This window comes from Stegodyphus dumicola, chromosome 3 (genome assembly GCF_044657685.1).
Source record: "Stegodyphus dumicola isolate Sdum_Otavi_A_Nest chromosome 3, ASM4465768v1".
Taxonomy (NCBI): domain Eukaryota; kingdom Metazoa; phylum Arthropoda; class Arachnida; order Araneae; family Eresidae; genus Stegodyphus; species Stegodyphus dumicola.
In genome coordinates this window covers 213,804,203-213,830,142 of record NC_140770.1, presented here as the reverse complement: position 1 = coordinate 213,830,142, position 25,940 = coordinate 213,804,203, and the positions used below count along the sequence as shown (strand labels likewise).

Genomic DNA, 25,940 nt, shown 5'->3' with positions numbered 1-25,940 from the left:
AAAGTAGGAGCCATGTAAAAAAAAAAAAAAAAAAACTAACAGAATATTTTTTTACGGAAATGCATTTTTAATGCTTTATCAAGTGGCTTTCCATATGTCAAAAAGTAAGCTATATCTTAGAAAAGTAAGGATTCTTTTTGCTCGCTATTATCCGCCGTAAAGGAGAAAAGAAATTTCATTTGCAAAAATGCCTAAGTGCAATTTTTAAGCTTGCATTTCTTAAAAACATTTATTATGATAAAATACGAAACTGCGAAAACATCTGTAGCTGGATCTAAGCATGGGCAATGATAATCCATTCCCCTTGGCAACTATGCTTTAGTTTTTCGAGGAAAATCAAAATCAAGAGCGAACAGAAACAAGATTTTCTCTTATTTCAGTGCCAAAGTGAGGAAAAAATAGAAAGCAGGTAAAACAGAATGGAGGAGTGGGCGCAAAAAAGAGAATTTCGTCATTTCTTGTTATTTTTCTCGAATTTTCGAGCACTCAAAATACGTTTAGCTGTAAAAATCCAAACACCAAAATATTAACTTTTAGTACAAGTGGACGGAGTAAAGCTAAAACTGTATTGTGTTTTTCCGAGGTAGGAGCTTCAAGATTCAGTGAGCTGGAATTTCGAAATGTGCATCCCCCCCCGCTGCTTATTTCCATCTTTTTCGAATGGAAAGAAATTTCATAGAAAATACTTTGCAATTTTTTTCCCTCAATGGTTGAATTCTAATATTTTTCTTATCTTAGAATAATTTCATATCTTGCATTTAAATAAATACCTAGTCTATAAATGTATATCTTACATTTAAATAAGTACCATTTAAAAAATACTTAGTTTTATCCATAGGTCGATCTTTTTCTGAGAATCTGCAAAAATTCAACTTTCCAAACGTGGTTCAGCGGTTTCTGAAATCGATCACAGAACAGTTTTGCTTCTGAATTATTGAGTTATCAAACAAATGAGTAGTAACATGTTTGCAAACAATGTACCTAATGTCTGAAAATTTCACTCACACACCAGTGCCAAAAATCTGCTAATATGTACTAGCTTACATAGAAATTTTCTGAGGAAAGCGGACCTGCGTAAATCACCCTTAAAATCGAAAGTGCTACATGTAAAATCAACGGGGATCTAAGTTTAATTTTTACCTAACCAAATGATCTTTTTAATACTAAAAGTGAAGACGTTTAAAAGAAATTATTAATTAGATACATTTACAAATTCAATGCATTTTTATTTAAACAAATCCAAAGTATTGTTAAAAAGTGTTTAAAAATATTATTAAGATTTAATTATTAGCAGATATATTTAATTTGAAAGATATATTAAAGATGGTATGTTCCGCCGAATCGTGACACGCTAGCGCCTGAAAACTAAAAGTACCCGATTTTGGCTGTAGCACCATATCTGTCTTAAATTTTTGAGCTTTTTAATTAAATCCGAAAGATTCATCTGATCTTATGCTGCGCCGAAAGACAACATAATGGAGATAAAGCCATTTTATTTTGGACAGTGTCAAAACATTGTTTTAAACCATTGCATTTACTAATAAAAATTTCATTAAATTTCCATATGCAAATAAATATTGTAGCGTCATCAGATTATTTTAAGCAGGGGATATAAAAATGTGCAGTGCCCTCGAGCGGACTCGAACCCTGAATCTATCGAATACGCGTCGAGTATGCTTAAAATCAAACCATGAAAGCATAAAAAATGGAGGGAGAAAATTACTTATATACGTACTTCTCCTTTTAAAGGGAGAGTGTGGATTAAGGGACCCAAACACCAGTTCCTGGTGGTGATGAATTATAGTCCACCACCTTTTAGTTCGGGCGCCACTTGTAGAGACATTCGGATTTTTTGAAGCAGGAGATGTGAAAAATGTGCAATAACCTCGCCAGTATCGAACCATGGACCTTTCGAACATGCGTTGAGTATGCATCCAATTACACCCCGGCGGCATGCGGGAAGGAAGAAGATGATATTAAATAAATAAGATAAAGGTTAAAAAATAAAAACTGACTTCGGAGTACACATTTTCGAATGCACCACTACATTTATTCAGAATTTGGTGACGACACTGCGTAGGATCCCTCGGCTTTGCAACGTGCCTCAAACGTACATACAGAGTCTTCTTCCTGTGATAATAGAGGTGTAACGGCACACTGAATAGCCATAAACATGATCTAAATACTTGAAGTTTTCAGTATTCAAAATAGTAATCTAATATAGATTTAAATTCATTTATGCATGTATTCACTGCGAAGAAAAGAAAACGTAAATTCCGAATTATATCTAAACCATCAGTCAGTTACATACACTGACGGAAAATGAAATCCAGCACCAAGGAGGGGTATTGCTAGATAAAAAAATTTGAAAGAAGTGTTTGCCCATACTTAAGATAACGTGCTTTCAAATTTTGCACTAGACGAGTAAGTGTGACCCTAATAGTGTCTCTATGAACATATGAATCGCATTTGCTTCAAATATGGGTATGTGAACTTCGTGTGCTTTATTTATCTTCTGGATTGGTCGTTGTGACCAAAATTTGAAGGAGATGAAGAAGGTTGTATCAACAGCTAAAAGTGAGTTTGAACGAGACAGTGTAACAAGGCTACGAGAAGGTGGATTTTCTTTTTCGCGATATTGCTGAAAGGCTTGGGATTTGCATTGGCAGTTGCGTTTGCATGCACGTTGGCAGCAGAGATCACGGGAAGGTACCATCTGAAGAAAACCCAGTCCAGCTGCACAAGTGCCACCACTCATAGCCACTGCCATATTTACCGCATGTCTGTCACATATCGCACCAGATCTGCAGTAGGTATTTGAGCTTTATTGGCATTAGAGTGACATAGTGAATTGTAACAAATCGATTGTTTAAGAGACAGCACGGAGCCAGACGTTCTGCAGCGGCCATACCACTTATTCCAAAATTATCGCCATCTGCGACTGCGGTGTTGTCAAGCTAAATTTCATTGTTTCTTTCTATGGTACCAGAAATTTCGTATGCCGATTAGAAGGAGGAAACATTAGCGCTTGAAACAAAGTTGTCTGCAGCCTAGACAAATTGGACCTATACCAGGAGTTATAGACTGGGGAGCAATTTCCTATAACAGTAGGAGCGCATTCGTCGTTATCCCACACATGACAACGCGTATGTACGTCTGACTAGGGAGTACACTGGTTTTGTTGCCATTCGAAAGTAATATACCGCTAGTATCACACAATGTACTCTACAAAGTGTTGCGATGTTCCCATGGCCAGCCAGATTACCCGATTTCAATCTCGTCGAACACGTGTGGGACATGACTGGACGAACAAATCCAGCGCCATCCACACTCAGCAAGAACCGTTGCTGATTTGAATGACCAGCTGAAACAGGCATGGAACTCTATCCCACAAAATGATGGACGACATGTACGATACAAGGAATGTTCGTTTGGCATGTGTCAGTTATTAATGTATTTGAAATGTCTTTTGTCGTCCATATGATCACGATTATCATAATTAGAAAAAATATCTTCCAGTTTTTTTTTCTTTATCTCTGTATACAGTACACTTACATCCATGCATATATATATATATATATTTATACTTCCTGGAAAGTATAGCAGTTATATATATATATATATAATATTATATATATGCACACACATACATTCATGCATATGTATATACATACAGTAGACGTTCGTTTTTTACGAACCTCTTTTTTACGAACACTCTCGATTTGACGAACTAGCGAATGAACCCGAATACACTCCCATAGATGTAATGTAATTTTGCGCTCTTATTTACGAACTACAAATCAGGAAAATCTTTTTTTTTGCGAACTCAGTTTTCATACTTCTGCGTGTTTCATTGGGACGAAGTGTGAAGGTCAAATAAAATCTCCAATTATTTTGAGGCAGCAAGTGCGAAACATTTGAAGAAGTACAGTCAGGAAGGAGGGGGCGGAGAAGAGGGGGAATTAGGACAAATTTATGGTGTTGTTTGTTGTGGGGGGCTTTCAGAAGAGCATCGGCCTGATGTTGTTGGGTGGGGGTGAGACCATTCGTGTTAAAGGGGTTTGGGTTGCTTCTAAAAGAGAGTTGTTGCTTTTTGTAATGTCATAGTCATTTGATCTGGACAACTCAGTCAGTCGAGAGTCTCGTTAGTCGAGAGGGAGGTTGGGCCAGTTTTTGTTAAGTAAGATTCTTAGAGCTTTGTCGCAAATGAAGAAACGAATTTGTTTAGGGGTTGAAATAAAGAAGAAGATTTTTAAAAGAAGTTGACGAAAAAATATTAAGCAAGACACAAATTGCTCAGAAATATGGAATTCCTAAAAATAGTTTATCGACGATTTTAAAGATAAGAGAGAAGATCTTTGGAGCTAAAAACGGAAACGATGAATGTGGCCCTCCTCTCGAAAATATTTTCGAGAATCAAAACACCCAAATTTGGAAAGGGCTTTGCTTGTTTGGTTTCGAAAGATGAGAAGCTTAAACATTCCAATTAATGGAAATGTACTTAAAGAACAAGCACACTTTTTTGCTTCCAAATTAAACATCAAAGATTTTAAAGCATCGGATGGTTGGTTACAGAAATTTAAATTTCGGAATGGTTTGAGTTTCCGGAAAGTGTGTGGTGAAAGTGCAGCAGTAGACACGTCATCAGCAAATGAATGGAAAGAAGAAAAGTTGAAATTGCTTCTTTCTGAATACGCTGCAGATGACGTTTTTAAGGCGGACGAAACGGCTTTGTTTTTTTAAGATTTTGCCAGAAAGAACATTAGCTTACAAAGGAGATAAATGTGTTGGAGGTAATAAAGCTAAAGAGAGACTTACAGTTTTGATTGCAGCCAACATGACTGGGTCACAAAAATTGCCTCTGCTCTTTATTGGAAAATATCTGAAACCAAGGTGTTTCAAAAATGTTCAGAAGATTCCTGCTGCATATTATGCTAATAATAAGGCCTGGATGACTGGCAACATCTACGAAAAATGGTTGAGAGATTTAGATAACCGTTTTTCAGCAGAGAAGCGCAAAGTTCTCCTAATCGTGGACAATTGTACTGCACACATGGAAGTCACTGGGCTTCAGGCAATCCGTGTGGAATATCTCCCACCAAATGCAACTGCATTTTTACAGCCAATGGATCAGGAGATAATCAATAGTTTCAAGCGAAAATATAAGACAGTGCTCTTGCAAAGAGTAATCCTTGGCTTGGAAAGGGAACAACCTTATCAGATTGATATTCTTGGTGCAATGCATTTATCAATCAGTGCATGGAATGATGTTTTAGATGAAACAATTTCTAAAGCCTTTCGACATGCAGGTTTTATTAAAGAAACAGACGTAACTGAAGAAATCCATGACAATAGATCTCACGACGAAGATGAGGTTCTCATGCATGAACTTCGCCGTAGAAATCCACAGTTGCCAGAACTTTCATTCGAGGATTTTTTAAATGTGGATTCTAATGTCATCTGCACGGAGGAAAGATCGGATCACGATATTATTAGCAGCATAATCAACGAGAATGAGAGACTTTCAGATCCAGAAGAAGAAGAAGAAAATGAAGTAACACCAAGACCGACTTTAAAACAAGCTGCTGAATACTTGTCAGAACTTAGACGATTTTTTGAGGCCAGTGATAATTGTGAAATGCTAACAAATATAGAGAAGATGGAGTCTTGCATTGTACAATCTGCTGTTTTAAAACAGACAAAGATAAGTGATTATTTTGTTGCTCAATGACTTAATAAAGTTACGTTTTACAAATATTTTATATTTCTTGTTTGTTTAATAGAATGGATATCATTTATTAAGTAGTAATACTATTAAAAATAATTCCTAATACATAAATAAAAGCAGGGAATAGTATCACTAACCTGTCTCGAAAACATTAAAATGTGAAATACTAACAATTTCCGATGCCTTTCTAAATTACGAACTCTCGATTTAACGAACTGTTTTCGTAGTCCCTACGAGTTCGTAAAAACGAGCGTCTACTGTATAATGTAAAATAAATTAAAATAAATAATATGCTTAAAATTCATCCCATATTAAATACGGAATAAATCATATGCAAAAACCATAAGCTCAGTGGCAAACTGCAAAAATAAATGCAATTCTAGTAACGCTGCAAGAATTAAAATTTTCATAATTGTAAATGCATAAGTTAAACTGCGTAATTACTAGAGTTAGAATGCAAACTTGAAACCTGTGAGAGCGAACTCTAATGCTTAAATCTTTGAAGCGAATAAGTTTCAGACCATATGGTAAGAGCCTCTTTCTCTCAACCCATAAAAGATTGAACTGCGTAATCGTACTGAGAACTTTGCATGAAAGTTTTACTGTTTAAATTAACTTGCTTTTAAATAGGTCGAACTTTAACTAGACATATGCTGCAAAATTATAATTAACAGTTCTTCCTGGAAAGTATAGCAGTTATGGAATAAAATATATCCCAGATTTATGATACTAAGTAAATAAAAATTTCAAGTATAGTAATTTAAAATGTTTTAATGAATACTAATTAATACTTCTAATAAAAGTCCTAATAACTATACTAATTCAACCTTATAAGCAATTTAATAAGTTATAATAAATATTCGGTACTTTTCCGTTTCGCCGGCGCAAATCTCGCCAAGCAGACTTAACAGCATACAGTATACACATAAAATATTCTTAGAACTAAAATTTTTTATTTTGAAGGCATAAACATATTAATACGACTTAAAATTTTGTAAAAAGGCAATAAAAAGACAATAAATTTGTAAAGACAAATTTAAGAATTTACTATGCTTTCATGGTTCAACATCCCGATTCGCCGGTTCGTATCACGTGACCCAAAGTGATCTCATCTTACGTAAACTACGCTACAAAATATAATTCTCTCGGTAATTATCTGCATTAATTTCAAGTTAAATCTTTATTTGGAGTACAAGTTTAAATGCAAGAATTATTTCAATTCGTACGAATAGGTTACTCAGAAATTATGCAAAACCGCAGTGCTTTACTTCGCTAGTGCATTCTCATTAAATTTATGAATTTAACTCTTAATTTTGCCTTTCCTATATTTTCGCCTTTGGGCGAGCGGTCTGATTGCATCCTAATTGACTTAATTATCGCAAAGGGTCTTAAAGGGTATAAAATTTAACTATCTTTTGTAAAATTTAGTGCCGTGCTGTCAGGACGTGTATTTGTCGCTCCGCCGTTTTGCCTAATATCAGCGGAAGTTCTCAACGTACCGCTGTAAAATTAGTTGCTACGTGTAGCTAACATCATCAGGAGTACACTTATATAAAAATTGTGTCACTACGACATTTAGTCGTTTTTTTTATGGAACTTCAAAGTTTTTAACACTATCATTCACGACTTGGAGCCATTTTCGCCGTGTTCCTCAACTGCGCAGCCCGTGGATACACCGACGGACGTCGTAGCAGCCGGATTTTTACATAGCCGGATAGAGGATCATCTCAGCAGTATTTTGATATAAGTTTTATCAAGATTGGATAATTGGTTGAATAATTATGCAGAAATTACTCATTTAATTTAGCGCTTTTTTCGCTCACGCTGCATTTTCGACCGTTAGGTGCCACCGTTTCCCCCCCCCTCGGGGTAGCGCGTTTTCGTCAAGGACATTCGCAACGGCTTTCCTTTTATGAAGTGGACACTTTATTAGCTGCCTGCTAATTAATTTCCTAATTGCTGTATCGTGCTGGAATAAACGACAATCTTCATCATCTATCTTCAGAAGCAAAAGTTTCAAATTTTGGTCGTGATCGGCCCACTAGTTCCAAAGATATAATTTTTTCGACATTTATTAACTTAGAATTTTCAAGCTGCAAAATTGCGTAGTTTGACTTCCTATTACAGTGCAGTGTTGTGTTTCAGTGTCTATGTGCCTTTGGATTACTATGGAATACCTTTATACAGATGAAGGACTGATGAAATACTGCTGCCAAGGTAAGAAAATTTGACTTTTTCCTGTATTCCAGATAGAAATATAAAAATTCAGCACCAAACGCAGTACTGTACAGAAAAACTTAGATCCTTTCCCATACGATGAGTGACACAGATTCCTCCACTTACTCGAGAGAATTTGCTTTGCAAACATTCATTACCTCGGACATAAGCTATACTGAGAAGATTGATAAACTCACTGACGAAATTAAAAAGATCGCAACTTCCTTTCGAGGTGGCAAAAATATTCTACCCCTAGGCTTGCGAAAGCAACTGATAGACACGGTTGAAGCCTTCCGAATTCTGGCTTTGGGAGTATCTGAGTATATCCCACCTCCGGATACCGTCGATAAAGCAGTCAACACATCCAGTATTTTCGCGTGTGAACTAGCAAGTCAACAGCAACACATCACAGCTGCACCTAATCTAGCGCAAAAGGCAACAGACAATCCAAAGTCCTACGCAAGTGTAACGGCGCAAAAGCCTAAACACACCTTGCTGATCTACCCTAAAGACCCGTCCACAACATCCAGGAAAGTGTTAAAAGAAAAATTGACTGCTGAATTTCCGTTACCCACATTGGGAGTTCAAGTAGCAGCATTAAGATACATCCCGCAGGAAGGACTTGCAGTGGATTGCCATACAAAGGAGGACATTCACGCACTCTCGGAAAAACTGCAGACTGAAAAGGCTAAAGAATTCTTGCAAACCAAGATCCCAAGCACAAGGCTTCCCAGGGTTGCTATACACAATATCCCATTAAGCGTTACACAGGAGGAACTTAGACGAGTCATCAGTTTAGAACTCCATATTAACAATAATGCCAAAATCCTGTACAGGCTCAAAGAAAGGAGTAACACAGTCAAGTGGATTGTCGAATGTAATCCCGATGCCTTCCAACAACTCATGCGCTCCAGAAAACTACTCATCGGCTGGCGGGCACATCGAATCTCAGAGTACTTCAACACTAAGAGGTGCTACCGCTGTCAAGCATTTGGCCATACCCAGCAGGGATGCCAAAATAAAATCTATTGTGCATACTGCTCGGGGAATCATGCAATCAAAGACTGTCAAGCCAGACGAGCCACATGCATCAACTGTGCAGACAGTAACTACCGCAACCGAGACAATAAAGCTTGCGACCATCCAGCATATGATGTTGCCTGTCCAACATACACGAGATACGTCGAACGGATCAAACGCAGCACTATCTATGAATAGTCTATCTGCTACTAATGCTAACAACAACACGCCTGTAATCCAATCTAATAATAACAATAATCATATGCAAATTCTCTCTCCACATACTATACCTCCATCAAGCAGGAACATAGGTACACTAAGCACAAGTATCATCAAATGCCTGCAAATCAATCTTCAAAGGGCTGAGGCAGCAACATCTCATGTCCTCACGCAAGTTATTTCCAACGACATAGACCTCGTAATCATGCAGGAACCATACTGTAGAGAAGGTCACGTCGCTAGCTTACCTATTGCATGGAAAATATACCAAAAGGAGTCCCCGACGGCAGATCTTGCTCCTAGAGTAACAATTGCCTGCTGCAACCCCGCATGGACACCACAAGTCATCAAGCTGCATAGGGATTATGTCGCCATTCTAATCATTTTTGAAAATATGCAATTTATCCTTACTTCGGTGTATTCACCACCAACAGATGCAATTGGCAGCACTGTCGCCCACATAAGCGAAACAAGTAGAAAATTTCCAAACACAGCTCAAGTCATAGGAGGCGACTTTAATGCCCATCATATTATATGGGGGTATAGTACCACAAATCCAAAAGGGCAGGAGCTTGAAGATTATATTGCGGCAAACAATTTACAATTGCACAATACAACGAATGCACCACCTACATTCGATAATTCGTACAATCAAGGATGGCCAGACTTAACGATCTCAACTTATGATATTGCTAACAACATACATTCATGGCATGTCTCAGACTCTGAAAGTTGTTCAGATCATAAATACGTAGAATTTACTATACAAACAGATACCACCATTTCTATAATTAAACGCTATAGGCTGCCAGGTAACAAGGTTAGACAATTGACCCAGGCCTTTACTCGTCTCCTGCAAGCAAAAGAATTGCAGCTAGAATCTTGCAACAACTCAGAACACCTTGATTCCCTTGCACAAGGACTTCTAGAGGAACTTAATGAAATATGTCGACAAATTTTACCCCTCCGTACAACCAAGAAATTACAAGGAATCTCTTGGTGGACCGGCGAACTAAGGCAACAAAGACAAAAATGCAGAGCTTTGCGCCGCAGACTAAGAGGCAACGTGGACGGAGAGACCAAAGCACAGATTCTGACTACATACCGGCAAGAGCGGGCTAAATATAAGAAGAATATTCTCGCTGCAAAAGTGACAAGCTGGCGTACCTTCTGTAACAACAATACGAATCCCTACGGGATCTTACATAAGATTGCAACACAGAAGGTATTCAAACCAGCACAAATTCATGCACGGGTTCCAACAGCTAGTCTTTCAACAAACCCAGCGGGGTTTACAGCTGCCACCCTTCTTGACGAAATTTTTGCAAAGGACAATCCGCATGAAGATACACTGGAACAACGTGCAGTGCGAAACAATACAATTATCCCAGATACGCCAGATGATTATGCTTTCTCAGCAAAAGAAATCGCTCATGTATTTCGCTACCTACCCCTGAAAAAAGCCCCAGGACCGGACGGCCTGGACTATTCAATAATTAAAGTTGCATATAAAGCCAATCCAGATTTCTTCACTAAATTCTTCAATAAATTACTTCAGGCAAAGCTCTTCCCAACCGTATTTAAGAAGGGACAGGTAGTCTTGTTCTTGAAAAAATTCAAAAATCCAGCTGAACCGCGGTCTTACAGGCCAATCTGCTTGTTGTCTGCACTGGGCAAAGTGTATGAAAAGCTGATTGTCAATCGACTTCGTCATCATCTGCATAAGACCAAATATCTAAGTGTCAGACAATTCGGTTTCCGCATAGGATCTTCCACCGTTCAAGCCCTTTCAACAATCAAGGATTGCATCCAGAAGAATAGAATTGATAATATGCATACGGCTTTCATTTCGATTGACCTGGCCAGCGCATTTGATACTCTGTGGTGGCCAGCAATCAAACAAGCTTTACGCAATGCAAAATGCCCGACCAACCTTTATCTAACAATCACAAGCTACTTACAAGATCGTATGTTGATAATGTCCCACGATGCAGGTGTTTCATCCAAAGCCCAAGTGAGAGGTTGCCCGCAAGGCTCTTGCGCGGGGCCCCTCCTATGGAACATCACATTTAACGAAGTGCTCGCTGCAGACTGGCCCGCACACACGCGAGTTGTCGCCTACGCAGATGATGCTGCACTCCTGGCGCGAGGACGCACACGCAACGAACTGGAGAAAAACGGCACAGAAGTCTGCACACTTTTTGCTGACTACTGCACTCGACTTAAGCTTCAAATATCAACAGAAAAGTCAACAGCGTTGATCATTCCAAGGCCAGGAACAAATCCAACACGACGGCCCTGTATTAAATTAAACGGGAGAAATATTAAGTTCGTTAAAAATCTTAAATATCTAGGAGTAACATGGGACTCCGGTCTAACCTTTATTCCTCATATACAAGACCTTCGTGTTAAAACATCTCGAATAGCGAGAACAGCGCGCCAATTTCAGGGCAAGAATTGGGGTCAGAGCCCCCATTTTCAGAAACTGTTATATCTCACCGTTGCAGAGAAAATCGCATTATATGCAGCCCCAATCTGGGCAAACCCAATGGGAGCCAGGAAAATCCGTCAACTATCAGCCTTGCAAAGACCTTTTGCGATAAACCTATGCAAAGCATATCGAACTACAGCCACAAATGCAGCACAGGTACTAGCTGGTATCATACCACTGCATATCAAAGCCTTAATGGAATCTGCATATGCCCAACTGATCCACTTGCGCCGAGATGCGACATTTGGAAACACTACCTATAGCCCAGTCCAATATGAGCATCGGGGCGACGTATTGCGTACACATCCCTCAATAAAAGGGACAGGCATACGCACAGTTAAATCCAACTGCCTTCATCGAGACACCCTCACGAAGATATACACGGATGGCTCGAAGCATGAACATGGAGTAGGTAGTGCCTTTAATCACTATGATGGTTCCAACACCGAATACACATGGAAAGGACATCTGAAACCGGAAAACAGCGTCTTTCAGGCGGAAGTTACTGCTGTCACAGCAGCGGTACAGCATATACTCAACAACAATATACAGGCAGCTACCATATACACGGACAGCCTTTCAGCAATAAATGCAATAGAAAATCAACACCATGTATCGCCGAGCATCATTAACTTGCAAGACATCCTGCAGCATAATCGTCACACTAAAATTACCATGGTCTGGGTCAAAGCCCACGATGGCAACCAGGGAAATGAAGCAGCTGACCGTTTGGCTAAGGATGCTGCAAGCAATCTCGAAGCACAAGAAATAAATATTCCTGCCCCACCATCCTATCTAAAGCGTCATTTGCAGGGACAAGCAATACGACAATGGCAAGAAGAATGGACTAATGCGGAAACAGGGAGGCGCACCTATGAGCGTATTTCAAAGGTATCAACTGACCGCCTTATCGCCATTGCTCCATTGGTAAACTACATAACAGGTCACGGGCCGTTCCCGTCTTATTTTCATCGACATGGGATATCAAATACAGACATCTGTGTCTGTGGAGAAGACGGAACGCCAGACCACTACCTATTCAGGTGCCCTCTGACAGATACCATGCATCTTTTCATGCCCACGAGCAACATAACTGCCTACCACCGACTGATAATTAAGCACAAGGGAAGCATTAATGCAATATGTAAAATTATAAAATTTATCGCGGCACTAGGTCAGGATATCTGCCAGCCCATTTAATCAACATAAGGTTTTCCACTGCATTTATCCAGGAAACTACAATTTACACACGCATACCTTATATCTTATACCTAAACAGAACTTAAACTGGTTTGAGAACTCTTGCACAATAGCAAATATTTAATGAACTTTAACGCTGTCATGTGTCCTTATTAGTTCTATACAAGCACAGTATTATGTCCTTGTGTCAGTATTATACCGACTCTGTAGCATGCCTTCCTATAAGCATCATATCAGCTCTCTGTATCATATGTTTCTATTAGCACTTATTACTCATATACTATCATATGTATCTTTGTCTACCTTAATATTTATTTGCACAATGTGTTTTATTCGTATTATATCTGCTTTGCTATTAGTATCATATCAGCTCTGCACCATGTATATTTATTGGCATCATATTTACTTTGTACCAAGTGTATTTACTCGTTCTTCACCTGTACTGCATCTACTCAGCACCATGTCATTTAATTAGCTCTATATTTGTTCTGCATCATGTATATTCATTAGTATCATATCTGTCCTGCATCAAATGATTTTAATCGTACTATACCTGCTCAGCGGCATGTGGCCTTTTTTTTTTTTTTTTCTCATATCTGATTTGCATCATACGTGTTCATTAGAACTTAAACTTCACTGCATAATGTATTTTCATGTATTTCTATTAGTATTATATCTGCCCTATGTCACGTTTTTAATTAGCTCTATATTTGCTCTGCATCATGTGTATATACCAGCATCATACCTGGTCTGCATAAAGTACCCTAATATTTATTTGTATCATATGCTCCTATTTGTATTATATCTGCTTTGCATTATGAGTTTCTATTAGTATAGCATATGCCCTGTACCATGTGTATCATATTCATGCTTGCATCATGTGTTTCTCATTAGTATTATTTCTGTCCTGCATCATGTGCTTTTAAATAGCATCATCTCTGCCCAAAGTCATGTGTTTTCATCACTATTATAGTTGTCCTGAATCATGTCTTTTATTTAGCTCTATATTTGCTCTGCATAATGTGTATATACTATTAACATATTTGCTCTGTATCATGTATTCCTATCATGTTCCTAGGTTCATTGTCTCCCCATAAGTATTATTACTCATATACTACCATCTGTTTCATATGTAAACCAAAAGTTCATTGCTAATAATTATTTGCAACTTATGTTATTATCTGTCTTAAAACTGCCCTGCATCATGTGTTTTAATTAGTACACGCGCGTGCTTTATATCTGGCAATGTTACACGCGTGCTTTATATCTGGCATGCACCATGTGTTTTCACTAGTATCGCAGCTTTATCTCTGCTCTGCATCCTGTGATCTTACCAGTTTTATTACACGTTTTTATATGTCACATAGTATTACATCTGCCCAGCATTATATGTTCTAACAGCATCACATGAATGCATTATTAGTACTCTACTTAGTAGTCTGTGAGTATGTTCTGTGTATTTTAAGTGTGTTGTTATGTGTATTATGTCTTACATTATTATGCCACCTCCACCCCCCCCCTTTTTTTTTTCTAGATTTTCTGTAACCACTGTAATCCTAAAACTTTCAAATGTCATACACATCACTTGTAATGTATACTATGTCAACCGCCCTTGTATGGCCATGTAACTTTCTCATTAAGATTCAAATATACTCCCGAGGCAGCCTGATGAGGCTCCAGGGAGTTGTTGCCACTAGATAGTGGAGGACGCGGGGCATATGCCTGTTTACCTATGTTAAACATCAGGCGCCCTCGTCCTCCGTCACCTGTCACCTGTAATTATATGCCAGTATTGAAAGAAACAATCTGATAAGAAATGGCTGCTACTTGTTTTGAAAATGAAGCGTAAAAGGTTACCAGCGAAGACATTCCTTTTGGAATCAGTTGTACCATAATTGGCGACTTTATCGTTTGCGCCGGCAAAACGCAAAAGTACCAAATATTCTTAGGTTTGACACCGAGATATTGCAAAATAATCAGGCAAAATATTGTGTGCCTTTTTTCTCCTGAATAATTAATTTTTCTTTAACATTTACTCATCTTTACATGAGTATTAATATTTAAAATACTTAACATCTCCTCATTCTTTACATTATTCATTCAGCATTTACATCAAATTAAGCATTTAGTTGTTTAGAGCTGCTTGCACGAAAAATAATTCGAAATGAGCATTAAATAATGAGTCAGAATTCCTTTTAAAATGATTAAATTTCAAAAATAATTTGTAGGAATTTGAGAATCTAATGCTTAAATCTAATAATGTTTATAAGACTATGGATCTCAGTAATATAAAAACTAATGGATGTAATTTTCAATTATGACGATAGGAAAAGTTTGTATTTACGCTTGCAGTATTTGCAAGCCCCACCTAGTTATATCTCTCCTCTTTAATTTACGAACATACCATAACTGGAGAATAACGTATAACTACGTTTATAAAAATTTTTTGCATATATATTTGACGGTCTTAATAAATAAAAGTTTACCTTAATAAATAAAATATATGTAAAAATAATATATTAAATATAAACACTTGCACATAAGCAAAGTAAAATTTGAATTTATAATTGAATTTTGTATAAAAGTAATTTATTTCGGTGGCAAAACAATATTTGAATTCCAGTTTCCTTTATATATATTAAGTCTCTATCATTGTCACTATCCTCACGGACTGCAGGAAACGGCGTTTGCCAAAGTCCTCACCTCCTTTCTTCTTGCTCAAAAGCAAGATTCGATTGCTAGAAGTCTCTATCGAGTATGTGCTCTACTTGGTACATTAATGAATTTTCTACGTCACTAGAGGTATAGTAGGATTAATTTGGATAGGGGATAAAGTAGATTCAACAGTGTGTTAAACTCGGTTCATTTGTCTAGGCTATATGTTTAAAAAACTGTTTGTTATTCTTCGTATTTAAAAGTTAATCACCGAATATCCATATGAAGTATTTTTAAATCAAATATAGCAAGCCTAAAGAGCTCTCAAAGCCTAAAGGGCCTAAAGAGCTTTGGTAGAAAATGATATTGAAATGGAATTGTTAAATTATGAAATATTTTTCAAACACTGGCACAGGCAAAACAGAGTTTATGGTAGAATAAGTTTTACCAGTTTTACAATGTAAAGTACTAATTAGGAAAACAACAAAAATCAGCGTTATAACTACAAAATTTTCACAGGACTAGTTTCGATGGTTTTACCGAACCATCATCTTCAGCTGCAAAACCGCAAATGAACAAGATAGGAAATAATGATTAGATAAGATAAGAAAGCCTGGACAAGAATAAGCAAGTGGCGCCATCTGTTGGCGAAATCAGAACTAAAACATAATTTCTCTAAAAGCCGAAGGCAAATTTCGATTGGAATTAGGATCGTTAACTAGAACAGAAAGATTTTTATGAATGTGAAATGCCTCTAGAAAATCAAGTTCTCCAATGGAAGATGTTTTTTGAATAATTTTGGCAGCAGAAAAATTGAAAGTGTGATTTTCGGACCAACAATGTTGAGCAACAGAAGACTTCTGTGTTTCCTTTTTTCTAACATATGCCTCATGTTCTTTGACGCGAAATTTTAAGGCTCTCTTAGTTTGGCCAATGTAAATTAAACCACACTGGCAAGGATTCCTATAAATACCCCAGGAATTCATATCCGGAATGGGGTCCTTGAGTATAGAAGTTGGAATTTTATTGATGGGAGAATAAACAACCCGAAAGTTAAATTTCTGCAAAATATGTGCAACTTTATAGCTAATTGATGGAAAGAAGGGAATGACAACAGAATTTTTATAATCTTCTAAAATAAGAGTGTGGCTTTTAGTGTGTTCAGATGAGAATTTTTTAACTGCTTGATTAATAATGTTGGGTGAAAAGCCCCTGTCAATAGCTATTGCTTTTAAATAATTTAGTTCTTCATCAAGGGCTAGTTTGGAGGAGCAAACTTGAAGAGCACGGAAAACATAGGAATAAAATGAAGCTAACTTTTGTTTAGTCGGATGAAGGTTTACGGTAAACTGTAGTACTGAAGTTGGATGTGTTACGTGTGACCAGAATGTCGAGAAACGGAAGAGAATTGCAAGTCTCAAGTTCAAAAGTGAACTGAATAGCAGGATCAATAGAATTCATTGTTGAAAGAACTTTATTTAAATCATCTTTATTACCTTCAAACAGGGTAAAAGTATCGTCTACGTATCGGAACCATGCCGGGAAGTTTAAAGTTTCAAACAATTTTGATTCATAATAATGCATGTAGATATCAGCCAGGATGGGACTGAGGGGGCTTCCCATGGCTAATCCCTCAGTTTGTTTGTAATATTTATTTTGGAAAACAAAATGTGTTTGTTTCAAACAGAGTTGAGTGAGAGAAATTAGCTCCTCAATTTCGATGCAAGAGAAATGAAATTCGCGAAGTCTGGTTTCTAGACATCTTAATGCACCCTCCACTGGGACATTGGTGAATAATGATTTTACATCAAAAGAAACCATGAGTAAATTACTAGGAGAAATGTTTTTAACCTTTTCTACAAACTCTATTGAATTTTTTATGGTGTAAATGTTATTGTCTAATAGAGTGGAAAATCTAGAGACTAAATATTTAGCTAAAGGATACGAGGCAGTACCTAAATTTGATACAATAGGGCGGAAAGGAATACCACTTTTATGAATTTTGGGAAGAGCATATAATCTGGCACAATTCGCAACAGATGGGATAAGCGAATGTTTTAAGTTGCTTGAAATGATTTGCGAAGATTTGATCGCAGTTTTTATTTTGGATAAGTCCGAAGGTGACGGATCTTTAGGGATCGGATTATATGGTCCTTCGTTTAAGAGTTTAGTGACACCATCGATGCAAGTGTTCTTATCCATGACGACTATCTGGCCACCTTTGTCGGCCTTTGAAATGATAATATCCGGGTTAGAATGAATTTCGCGCATTGTAGCTCTTTCTCTCGCAGTTAGATTTGGTTTCAAAGGTTTATTATTGAATTTCACATTATGGGCGATAAGGCCTAATCATTTCTTTCTGTGAATCTGAAACTTTACTGAACTTGAAAGCTTTTTCGATAGGAGCCAAAATCTTTGGAATCGAGGGTTTACAGGTTTGTGAGAAGTTAAAATTATATTTTAGAATTCTCTCTTGTTCTTCTGAAAGACTAACATTAGAAATATTAACTATTGGCTTGATGTTTACAATGGGAAGAATTTTTGAACTACTTGAACTGGAAGACTGTAAAAGAAGTTTTTCGAATTTAACTGCAAGGGTGTTTTTATGACGGTTAACTGCATTCTCCGTTCTAGACCAAGACTTTTGTTCAAGGGCAGTGAATTTTGGATATGATTTAGCGAGTTCCAGATGAAGCTTATAGAGTTCATGTTCAATTTTGGACAATTGTTGACGTGTATCCCTTATCACGGACCGAAGTAAGGCAAGCTTGCAATTTAACAGAATTCTTGAAACGCGACTCGAAGGTTTTTGATTAGATTTGATTTGAATAAAATTGGGGATCAATTTTTTACATTTACATTTAAGTAAAAAGTCAAGATAATTCAGGAATTTTTGCCGTTTCAGGCGTAATTTAGTGAAACGATTAACGGATGAAGGCATGAATGCAAAAATCGAACTAAATTAACTGAGCAATAATAAAGTACACACAAAACACAGAAAAATCCCTCACTGAAATGAATAGAAAACAAAACGTTTGTAAGCAAAATGCATGAAATCAGACAAGCAAAGCACAATATCCAAATGTACAAAACATAAACATAACTTGAAAATTGCAAAAATGTACTCACCGAAACTCCTACAATCACAAAATGGCGGCCACACCACGTGCAAAAAAGAAAGCAAAATGTAAGCCTGTTTGGGGCTTCTATAATTAAGACACAATAACACGCCGAATAAATACTAATTAGGAAAACAACAAAAATCAGTGTTATAACTACAAAATTTTCACAGGACTAGTTTCGATGGTTTTACTGAACCATCATCTTCAGCTGCAAAACCGCAAATGAACAAGATAGGAAATAATGATTAGATAAGATAAGAAAGCCTGGACAAGAATAAGCAATGTAAAGTAATCTAAACTTACCCCTTGAGTGGCATCAGTTTTACAGTGTAAAGAGAAGTAAATTTAATACCTTGAGAATCATAGCCAATTTTATGCCGTCCTGAGATGTTTTGGCACTCGGCATTATATTAAATTGTAATTTAAAATATTTCGGTTTCTTACTTTTTGTGATGATGTTAATATTATCTTAATAAATGAAAGTTCATCTAAACGGATACTAAAATAAGCAATTACATAAATTTTGCTAATAAACGATGTTTGAATACAGGCCTTCATTAGCAGATTCAAAAAGCTGTTCAAAATTTGACAGCACAATAAGCAAATATGTAACGAATTATCGGGATGTATATTCTCGTAGAGTAAGTAGCTAGAACGTTCATCTAAAACTGGAGGATCCATGGCTTGAATCCCGGAAAAGGCACAGTAAAACGTTAACATTTCCTACTGCAAAAGCCTCAGTGGTCTCTATATATACACGTTAGCTTGATTTTGAGGGAAAAAATAATGATAAAAAAGTTCTCAAGTCTTAATAATTAATTTTATAGAACCTTGATGCTGAGAACTGCTTAAAGCTGAAGGGAAAATTTACTTTTAAATTAAAGAATAGTTACCTGTTTATTAATATTTATATTTTTTTTAATTATTAATTATTATTTAATATTTTTTTTTCTTTCTCGATAACATGGTTTGGTTTTTAAAATGTTTTTCTTCATTTCTTAGCGATATTTAATCTTAGGAATTTTGCTTTATATTTAAAACTGCTAAATGAAAGCTCATCAGATGTTTAAGTGAGATTCATTCATTCTCCATTCAGCAAAAGAACTTCCATTTGTTAACAGACCGCCAATTATTTGAACGTTTTGACGTTTCATGAGATGTTGCTGAAGAAATGGTGCTAATAAAAAGAAGAGTGATGAACAAATGAAGATTTTGAAACCAAGAGCAATTAGTAGCTACAAATAAAAATTAACACTATCAATTATTACAAGAATTAAGTATTTTTCTAAAGAAACAATAAATTGCCTTTGAGCAGTGGTTTCAAACTGGCAGCTTGCGGGCCACCTATGGCTCCCTAATCAATTTTATGCAGCTCTATATTTCTCGTAAATTAATTAATATCATTATGATAAGATTTTGAAGGAAAAGTTTAAGATTTTAATGGTTTGGAGTACAATTTTGCGTTATTTTCTTTTCTAAAAACGGACGTTAGTAACGCTTCATAAAATCTATGAATGGAACGAATTAACTTACACTAAGATTTGAAGATGCAGATTTAATTAACTTTTATTAGTACTTTTCAAAAGATAAATTTCCTCAATTACGAAGTTTTGCAATAGGAATGATCGTTTTATTTGGGAGTCTTTTTACAAGTTAACAGTTTTTTCCACAGTTGAAAATTAATAAATCTACGAAAAGAACCAGATTTCCGATGAGTAGCTATACCCTATGATGAAGATACTTTTTAGTAACTTTCCTCCAAAGGTACAAAATTTGTGAACATCGAAACAGTATGAGATGTTGTAGCCGAAAGGAGTGGGAAGAAACAAAGTACATACAAATACGTATTTTCCTGTTTTCATCATAGAAAAATATAATAACTAAAAAAAGAATAGGTTTTCCTTATTTGTTCTCAATATTTTCCCTTTTGAGAAGGTTTCGTGTATTTGTTTCTTTTAAGTTAGAACTAAGCCATTTAGCGGTTGCTTCAATATATTTCAATTATTTGAATAAATATCAGTCTGAGAATCTTAATATTTAGCTGTCAATACGTTTGAATTGCAAATTACGACCAACAGAAATTTCTTGTTCCAACTTCAGGCAGAAAATGAGTATACATTTCATTTTTTTATTCATTTTTATACGTATGTTTTGACAAATGTGTAGTAAAAATGTTTTTAAATTTCGATTACAAAACTTAGTAAAAAATTCTTTTTTCTTTTTTTTTTTTTTTTACTTATTTCGGCCCCTCAGCTGCTTTCAGATCGTGCATTTGGCTTGATGCTATATGAGTTTTAGACAACTGCCTTAGAGATTAAGACCGGTGTCAAGTATGAGAGCAAGACAAACCAGGTGTAATCTTTCTAACATCCTGCCATCTAGATAGCATGACATATTGTTAAAATTGGGCAAGGAAAGCAATATCAGATTGACGCATACTTTTGTTAGCGCTCAATATCGTAATTTAGCTCTTTCAATAAAACTCAGTTCCATTTTGTCTTTTTTTTCTCTAAACCGTTTTATTACGAAAATGGTTCTTTCTTCTCACCTATCCAAAATGTATCTAGTACTAAAAGGGCTGTATGTCAGGTCCCTCTCAAAACTTCTAAGACTTACTGAAGACCTACTCCAATGGTAAAAGGTGGCAATAGCCTATATTTTTATGCTACATTAGCCTGTTTATCTTCGAATAAGATAAATGCGTACAGTTTAGCAATAGGGCGGCTGAAATAGGCTGATGTTAATGAAGTCTAGCAAGCTGTTTAAATTTATTATTTATCGCATCCTGTAATTGTGACATATGAATCAGGAAAAGCACAATAAACACAGAGTAAAAAGATAATTAAGCGGAAACGTATCTGTCCTTAAGAGCGGAAACGTAAAGTTTAAAATTCTGTGCAAGGATTCCAGTGTCTTTTTTTACTAGTTAGGTACTAAATACAGAAACATGCTTTAGAATAGCAAATCAGCAGAAACTATACCCGGATAGTTAAACACATAAAACGCACTATATACTGCAGGCTGCTTGGTTGAGAAATTATACTACAGTTAAGATACTATACAAGAATACCGCCTAATCTCAAAAGAAAGAAGAATTTAAGTACAATAAATATTCGTCGCGAAGAAATTGAATCTTCTCGCTCTTGTTCTAAATTTAGTTCCACCTTAAAAAAAGTATTTTCTAAAAAGAGAATTCATTATCAAATTTTGTAAACCGTGAAATATTATATATATTTTACGAGCCGTTATAGCTTTTGACTGCAATCCTTAGATACTTTCGTCTGATACTTTATAGCAGGCAAAAACCGCTTGTTAAATGTGCCCTAATTTCCTGTTTTCCCATTTCTGTAACTTTATAACATTTTGAATTCTTTCTAACATATATGTATAATGAATGTGAAAATAAAACTAAAAATAGGTATATGTTAAGTATGGTATGCCAGGCAAACGAAGTCATAGAATTAATTATGAATGTTTCCGAAATTTTGATTTGCGTTTCTTATAATAATGCTTTTAAAAATTTATATTAAGCAAACAATTAATAGTTAATTCCATTTAATAACTAAATTAGCTTACATGTATTTAAATATTCTAAAATTTTTAATGCGATCCACCAATTAAAAAATTAAAAAATTCCTGAGTTATTCAAGTTTATAATTAATTTTTCTGACGGAAAAGTAAGAAATATATTATGAAAATTTTAAAACTATAATGTTTAAAAATTCTAAATTTAACAAAGTGCTCCAAAACTATATTTAAACAAATAACGGCCTAATTCAGCAAAATTTTCATTAGCCTTTCTCATTCAATTCTCATTAACTTTTTTCACAAATTTAAGTCCATCCATACTAAAACATAATTTTATTTGTATTTTCTTAATTACAGATAAAACTCTAAAGAAGAAACTTAGAGTTCCATTTCCATATGTAGATGAATAATATGTCAAAGCAATCGTGATCCATTTTGCAAACTCATACAAAATAAATTATTTGCATAACAGGGAAAATTAAAGAAATAAATTTTCCTTCAACATGCATTAAATTATACGTACGCCGCATACGGATATTTTTGACGAGGGTAAATAGGCGGAATTTATAAAAGACGAAATTACATTTTCTAAATTATTAAAAATAACTTTCTCTGCGCGACTGAATAGATAACGTCAGACATATGAGAACAGATGAAACGTTATGCCAAATTTCATTTTATTTTGAAGATAATAACTTTAGAAATATTTTTGAATTCATGTTTCAGAATAAGTATTCGGCGAAAATACTATGTTGCGTCTGTAGTTGGCGTAACATTAGAAATCTTCGAACTCCGAAACAGTCAAAAAAACAAGTATATGTTTCTTAAAATTGGACTGCGCTGTATTTTTACTCAAGATTTCAGATTCGTTTCAAGGAGTACGTTCAATAATTTTCGTAAACTCTCTTACATGCAGAAACGAAGCATATAGAGAAGAGATCAAATTACGATTTTTTGTAAAGTGTATTCTGAGAAAAAATATTTGGAGATATAAATAAATTATGTGTAGACTTAAGAATTATGTGTAAAATATAAATGTACCAGATTCTAAAATCATGCGAAAGAAGTTATATAACTGCAGTATTCCTTGCGTTTAATTCGGAAGCTTACAGAGCATTTAAATCGGTATACTTATACTTCAAGTGGGATTATAATTATTATAAATTACTCTGGACATCTCTTTTGTACATAAATCATTAAAACAAAGCTATTTTGAAGAATATTTGAGGAAAATATATATTTGTGGAACAATTCCACGATTTGGATAAAAACTCAAATATATGTTGTTAAAGTCCCCTAACTGCACAATCTAAATTGCACAATTATTATTTTCATTTGATAATAAAAGAGAATAATGCTTTTAAATTAAGAATAGGAGTGGTTTGAATAGGTCTGTAAAGTATCTTCATAACGTTAATTTGCATTTGCAATTTTTACCTGTGGATAAATTAATGCAAATATTCTGAAGAAGAGAGATCCATATGCAGATAGATTTATGCATATTATTTCTAGACAGCACATTTTTACCAACTACGGAAAAAACTAAATATATGTATTAAAATGTTTCCAAAACAATTTATAATTTTGGAAATATCTTTCTTGCTCAAATGCTTGAAAGGGAAATTTTCTTTTTAACATCTAAATATAAATAAATGTTTACAAGAAAAAAAAAAAAAAAAAAGAGATACATTAAAAAAAATGAAAGGGCAAAGGTTGAAGTGTCTGATAAAATTTATTTGAACGTTAATTTTAGCTAGTTTTGATCAATTTTATAGTTTAGTTTTACTTATTTAACGAAGAACTGACACAAATATTGTCGTCATAACACACAGAAATATTTTGAAATAAGAATATATTTTCCGAGATCATGCACTGTAAGTGAAGAATTAAAAACTTAAGCTGCTGTACGGCTGGGAATATGTATAAATATAGAACAGAATACATTTCTGATTCTTAATGTGGTGAAAAATTTCAGTAAAAGAAAGTAAATTTACTCCTTCAGAAAAAAATATGCACACATGTTTGTCCTAGGTGGTACCGTATATAAAATGGCACCTACCTTTGGCGTAGAGTACCAGCAAGAAGAGAGAATACGAAGACCAGCACATGTCAGTCTCGCGCGAAGTATTCCGACCAAGAAGCTATGGGAAAGATGAAAAGAGCCAAAACACCAGTCGCAGCCAACGAGAGCTTCTGGCTCTCTACTGAGAACTAACTCTCTCTTTGCTGACGATATCGGCGCCGCTGCCCGTCGCGCCCCTACCGGTCCTCTAAAAACTTACGGCGAGCTTTCCCACATAGTTCTCCCAATATGTTGCCAAACTATACCGGAGATGCGGGGATTTTGAATGAGCGTTCTTTGAACAGCAAATCGTGACTAAACGTTGTTTCCTTGCATTTTGAATCCATTTCCAAAACGTGACGGAGAAGCGTCCGTTTTACTGTCCTTCTTCTTCTAGTTCATCTAGAATCTCTATTTTTATTTTACTGCCAGTTAAGATCCGTTTCAATATAAAAATGACATATTTATTGCAAGATATGCTTTGGATTTCTGAAATAAGTGTCTCATAATTTTTTGCTTATTTTGGAATAGGCGATTTCTGTCATCTAAGACTTAGGCATTTCTGCATGATAATTAACAAATATTTTCTATTTATTTTTAAATTAAATTAGAAATTTAAAGGTTATGTACTTTCAATAACATTTTAAATGTTAAATACCTGAGGAAAAGAACTTTTTCCGGTTTAAAATAATGAAAACGTAGTTCAATGTAATAAATAGCAGAAATAAAAATTAAAAGTTCGTTCATTTCAATATCGTTGGAACTTAAGCAAAATAGATAAAGCGCTATTTTTATCATAAGCATCGTAGCAGTTTTGAAAAATGAGCTCGATACATCTAGTGAAGATCAAACATTATGTAATTTGTCTTTTGAGTTCGAATTTAAGAAGTTTATATAATTTTTAGGCACAACGACACTCTGGTTAGCGATGTAGCTTCCAGTGCATTCTTATTCAAGGCGTGGAATACCAGTCCCGAGTCCTACCTCTTTTTTTCAACCTAATATTCTAACTATCACATTAATCATTCTAAATTCTTCTGTGCAATTCTTGTGCCAATTTTAGGTTACTGTTTCCAAGAGTGTCGATGCCTTAACGCGGACATCATCATTTTTCAGAACAAATTGTCTGCAAAATTTTTAAAATGCAAAAATACTCTAAAAATATGTAAAACAATTAACTCTTAAAATGTCTTACAGTTAAAATTTAGGCCAGGAAAACGCAGCCCTCAGTTTAAAGCGCCAGGATATTTCAAAATCTTCTTCTAATCTTGAAGTTAAACCGGATTTCAAAACACGTTGAAACTCTTTTGAATTATAATAGGAATATATAACTTAAAAATCTGTGTTTGAGAATGAAGATTCATTTGGCAGAAATATTACAAGATGGGAGATTATTTAAAACCGTTAAGACGCGATCAAATAAACGAATGTTCAGTTGTTAACATTCGAACGAAGCTTCAGTAAACTAAAAAAATGATTAGTTTCAGAAACAATTTCTCAAGTGTCTATTTATAAATCAACTACTATCTTCAGCGAAGCAACAATCTGGGGAGTTACAACATGCTAGTCTTGCTTTTGCGTTACTGAAAAATTGCTTAGGGTGTTGTTAGGGAAAAACTACAAGAATTGAATAGGAGATGATTATAAGAAAAATGAAAAACATTGAAAGGGAATTATCAATGAAAATTTGTAAAATAT

General features: G+C 35.3%; 1 protein-coding gene across 1 annotated transcript in view; it reads right to left on the bottom strand.

Annotated features, from left to right (window-relative positions):
• LOC118182209 (uncharacterized) overlaps positions 1–24,372 on the bottom strand; it is a 598,191-nt gene extending 573,819 nt beyond the window's left edge. The window contains exon 1 of the mRNA XM_085813841.1: positions 24,240–24,372. Within this exon, the coding sequence (XP_085669967.1) occupies positions 24,240–24,288 (49 nt within the window). The 5' untranslated portion in view covers positions 24,289–24,372. The remainder of the gene's footprint in view (positions 1–24,239) is intronic.
• Positions 24,373–25,940: the final 1,568 nt, after the last annotated feature.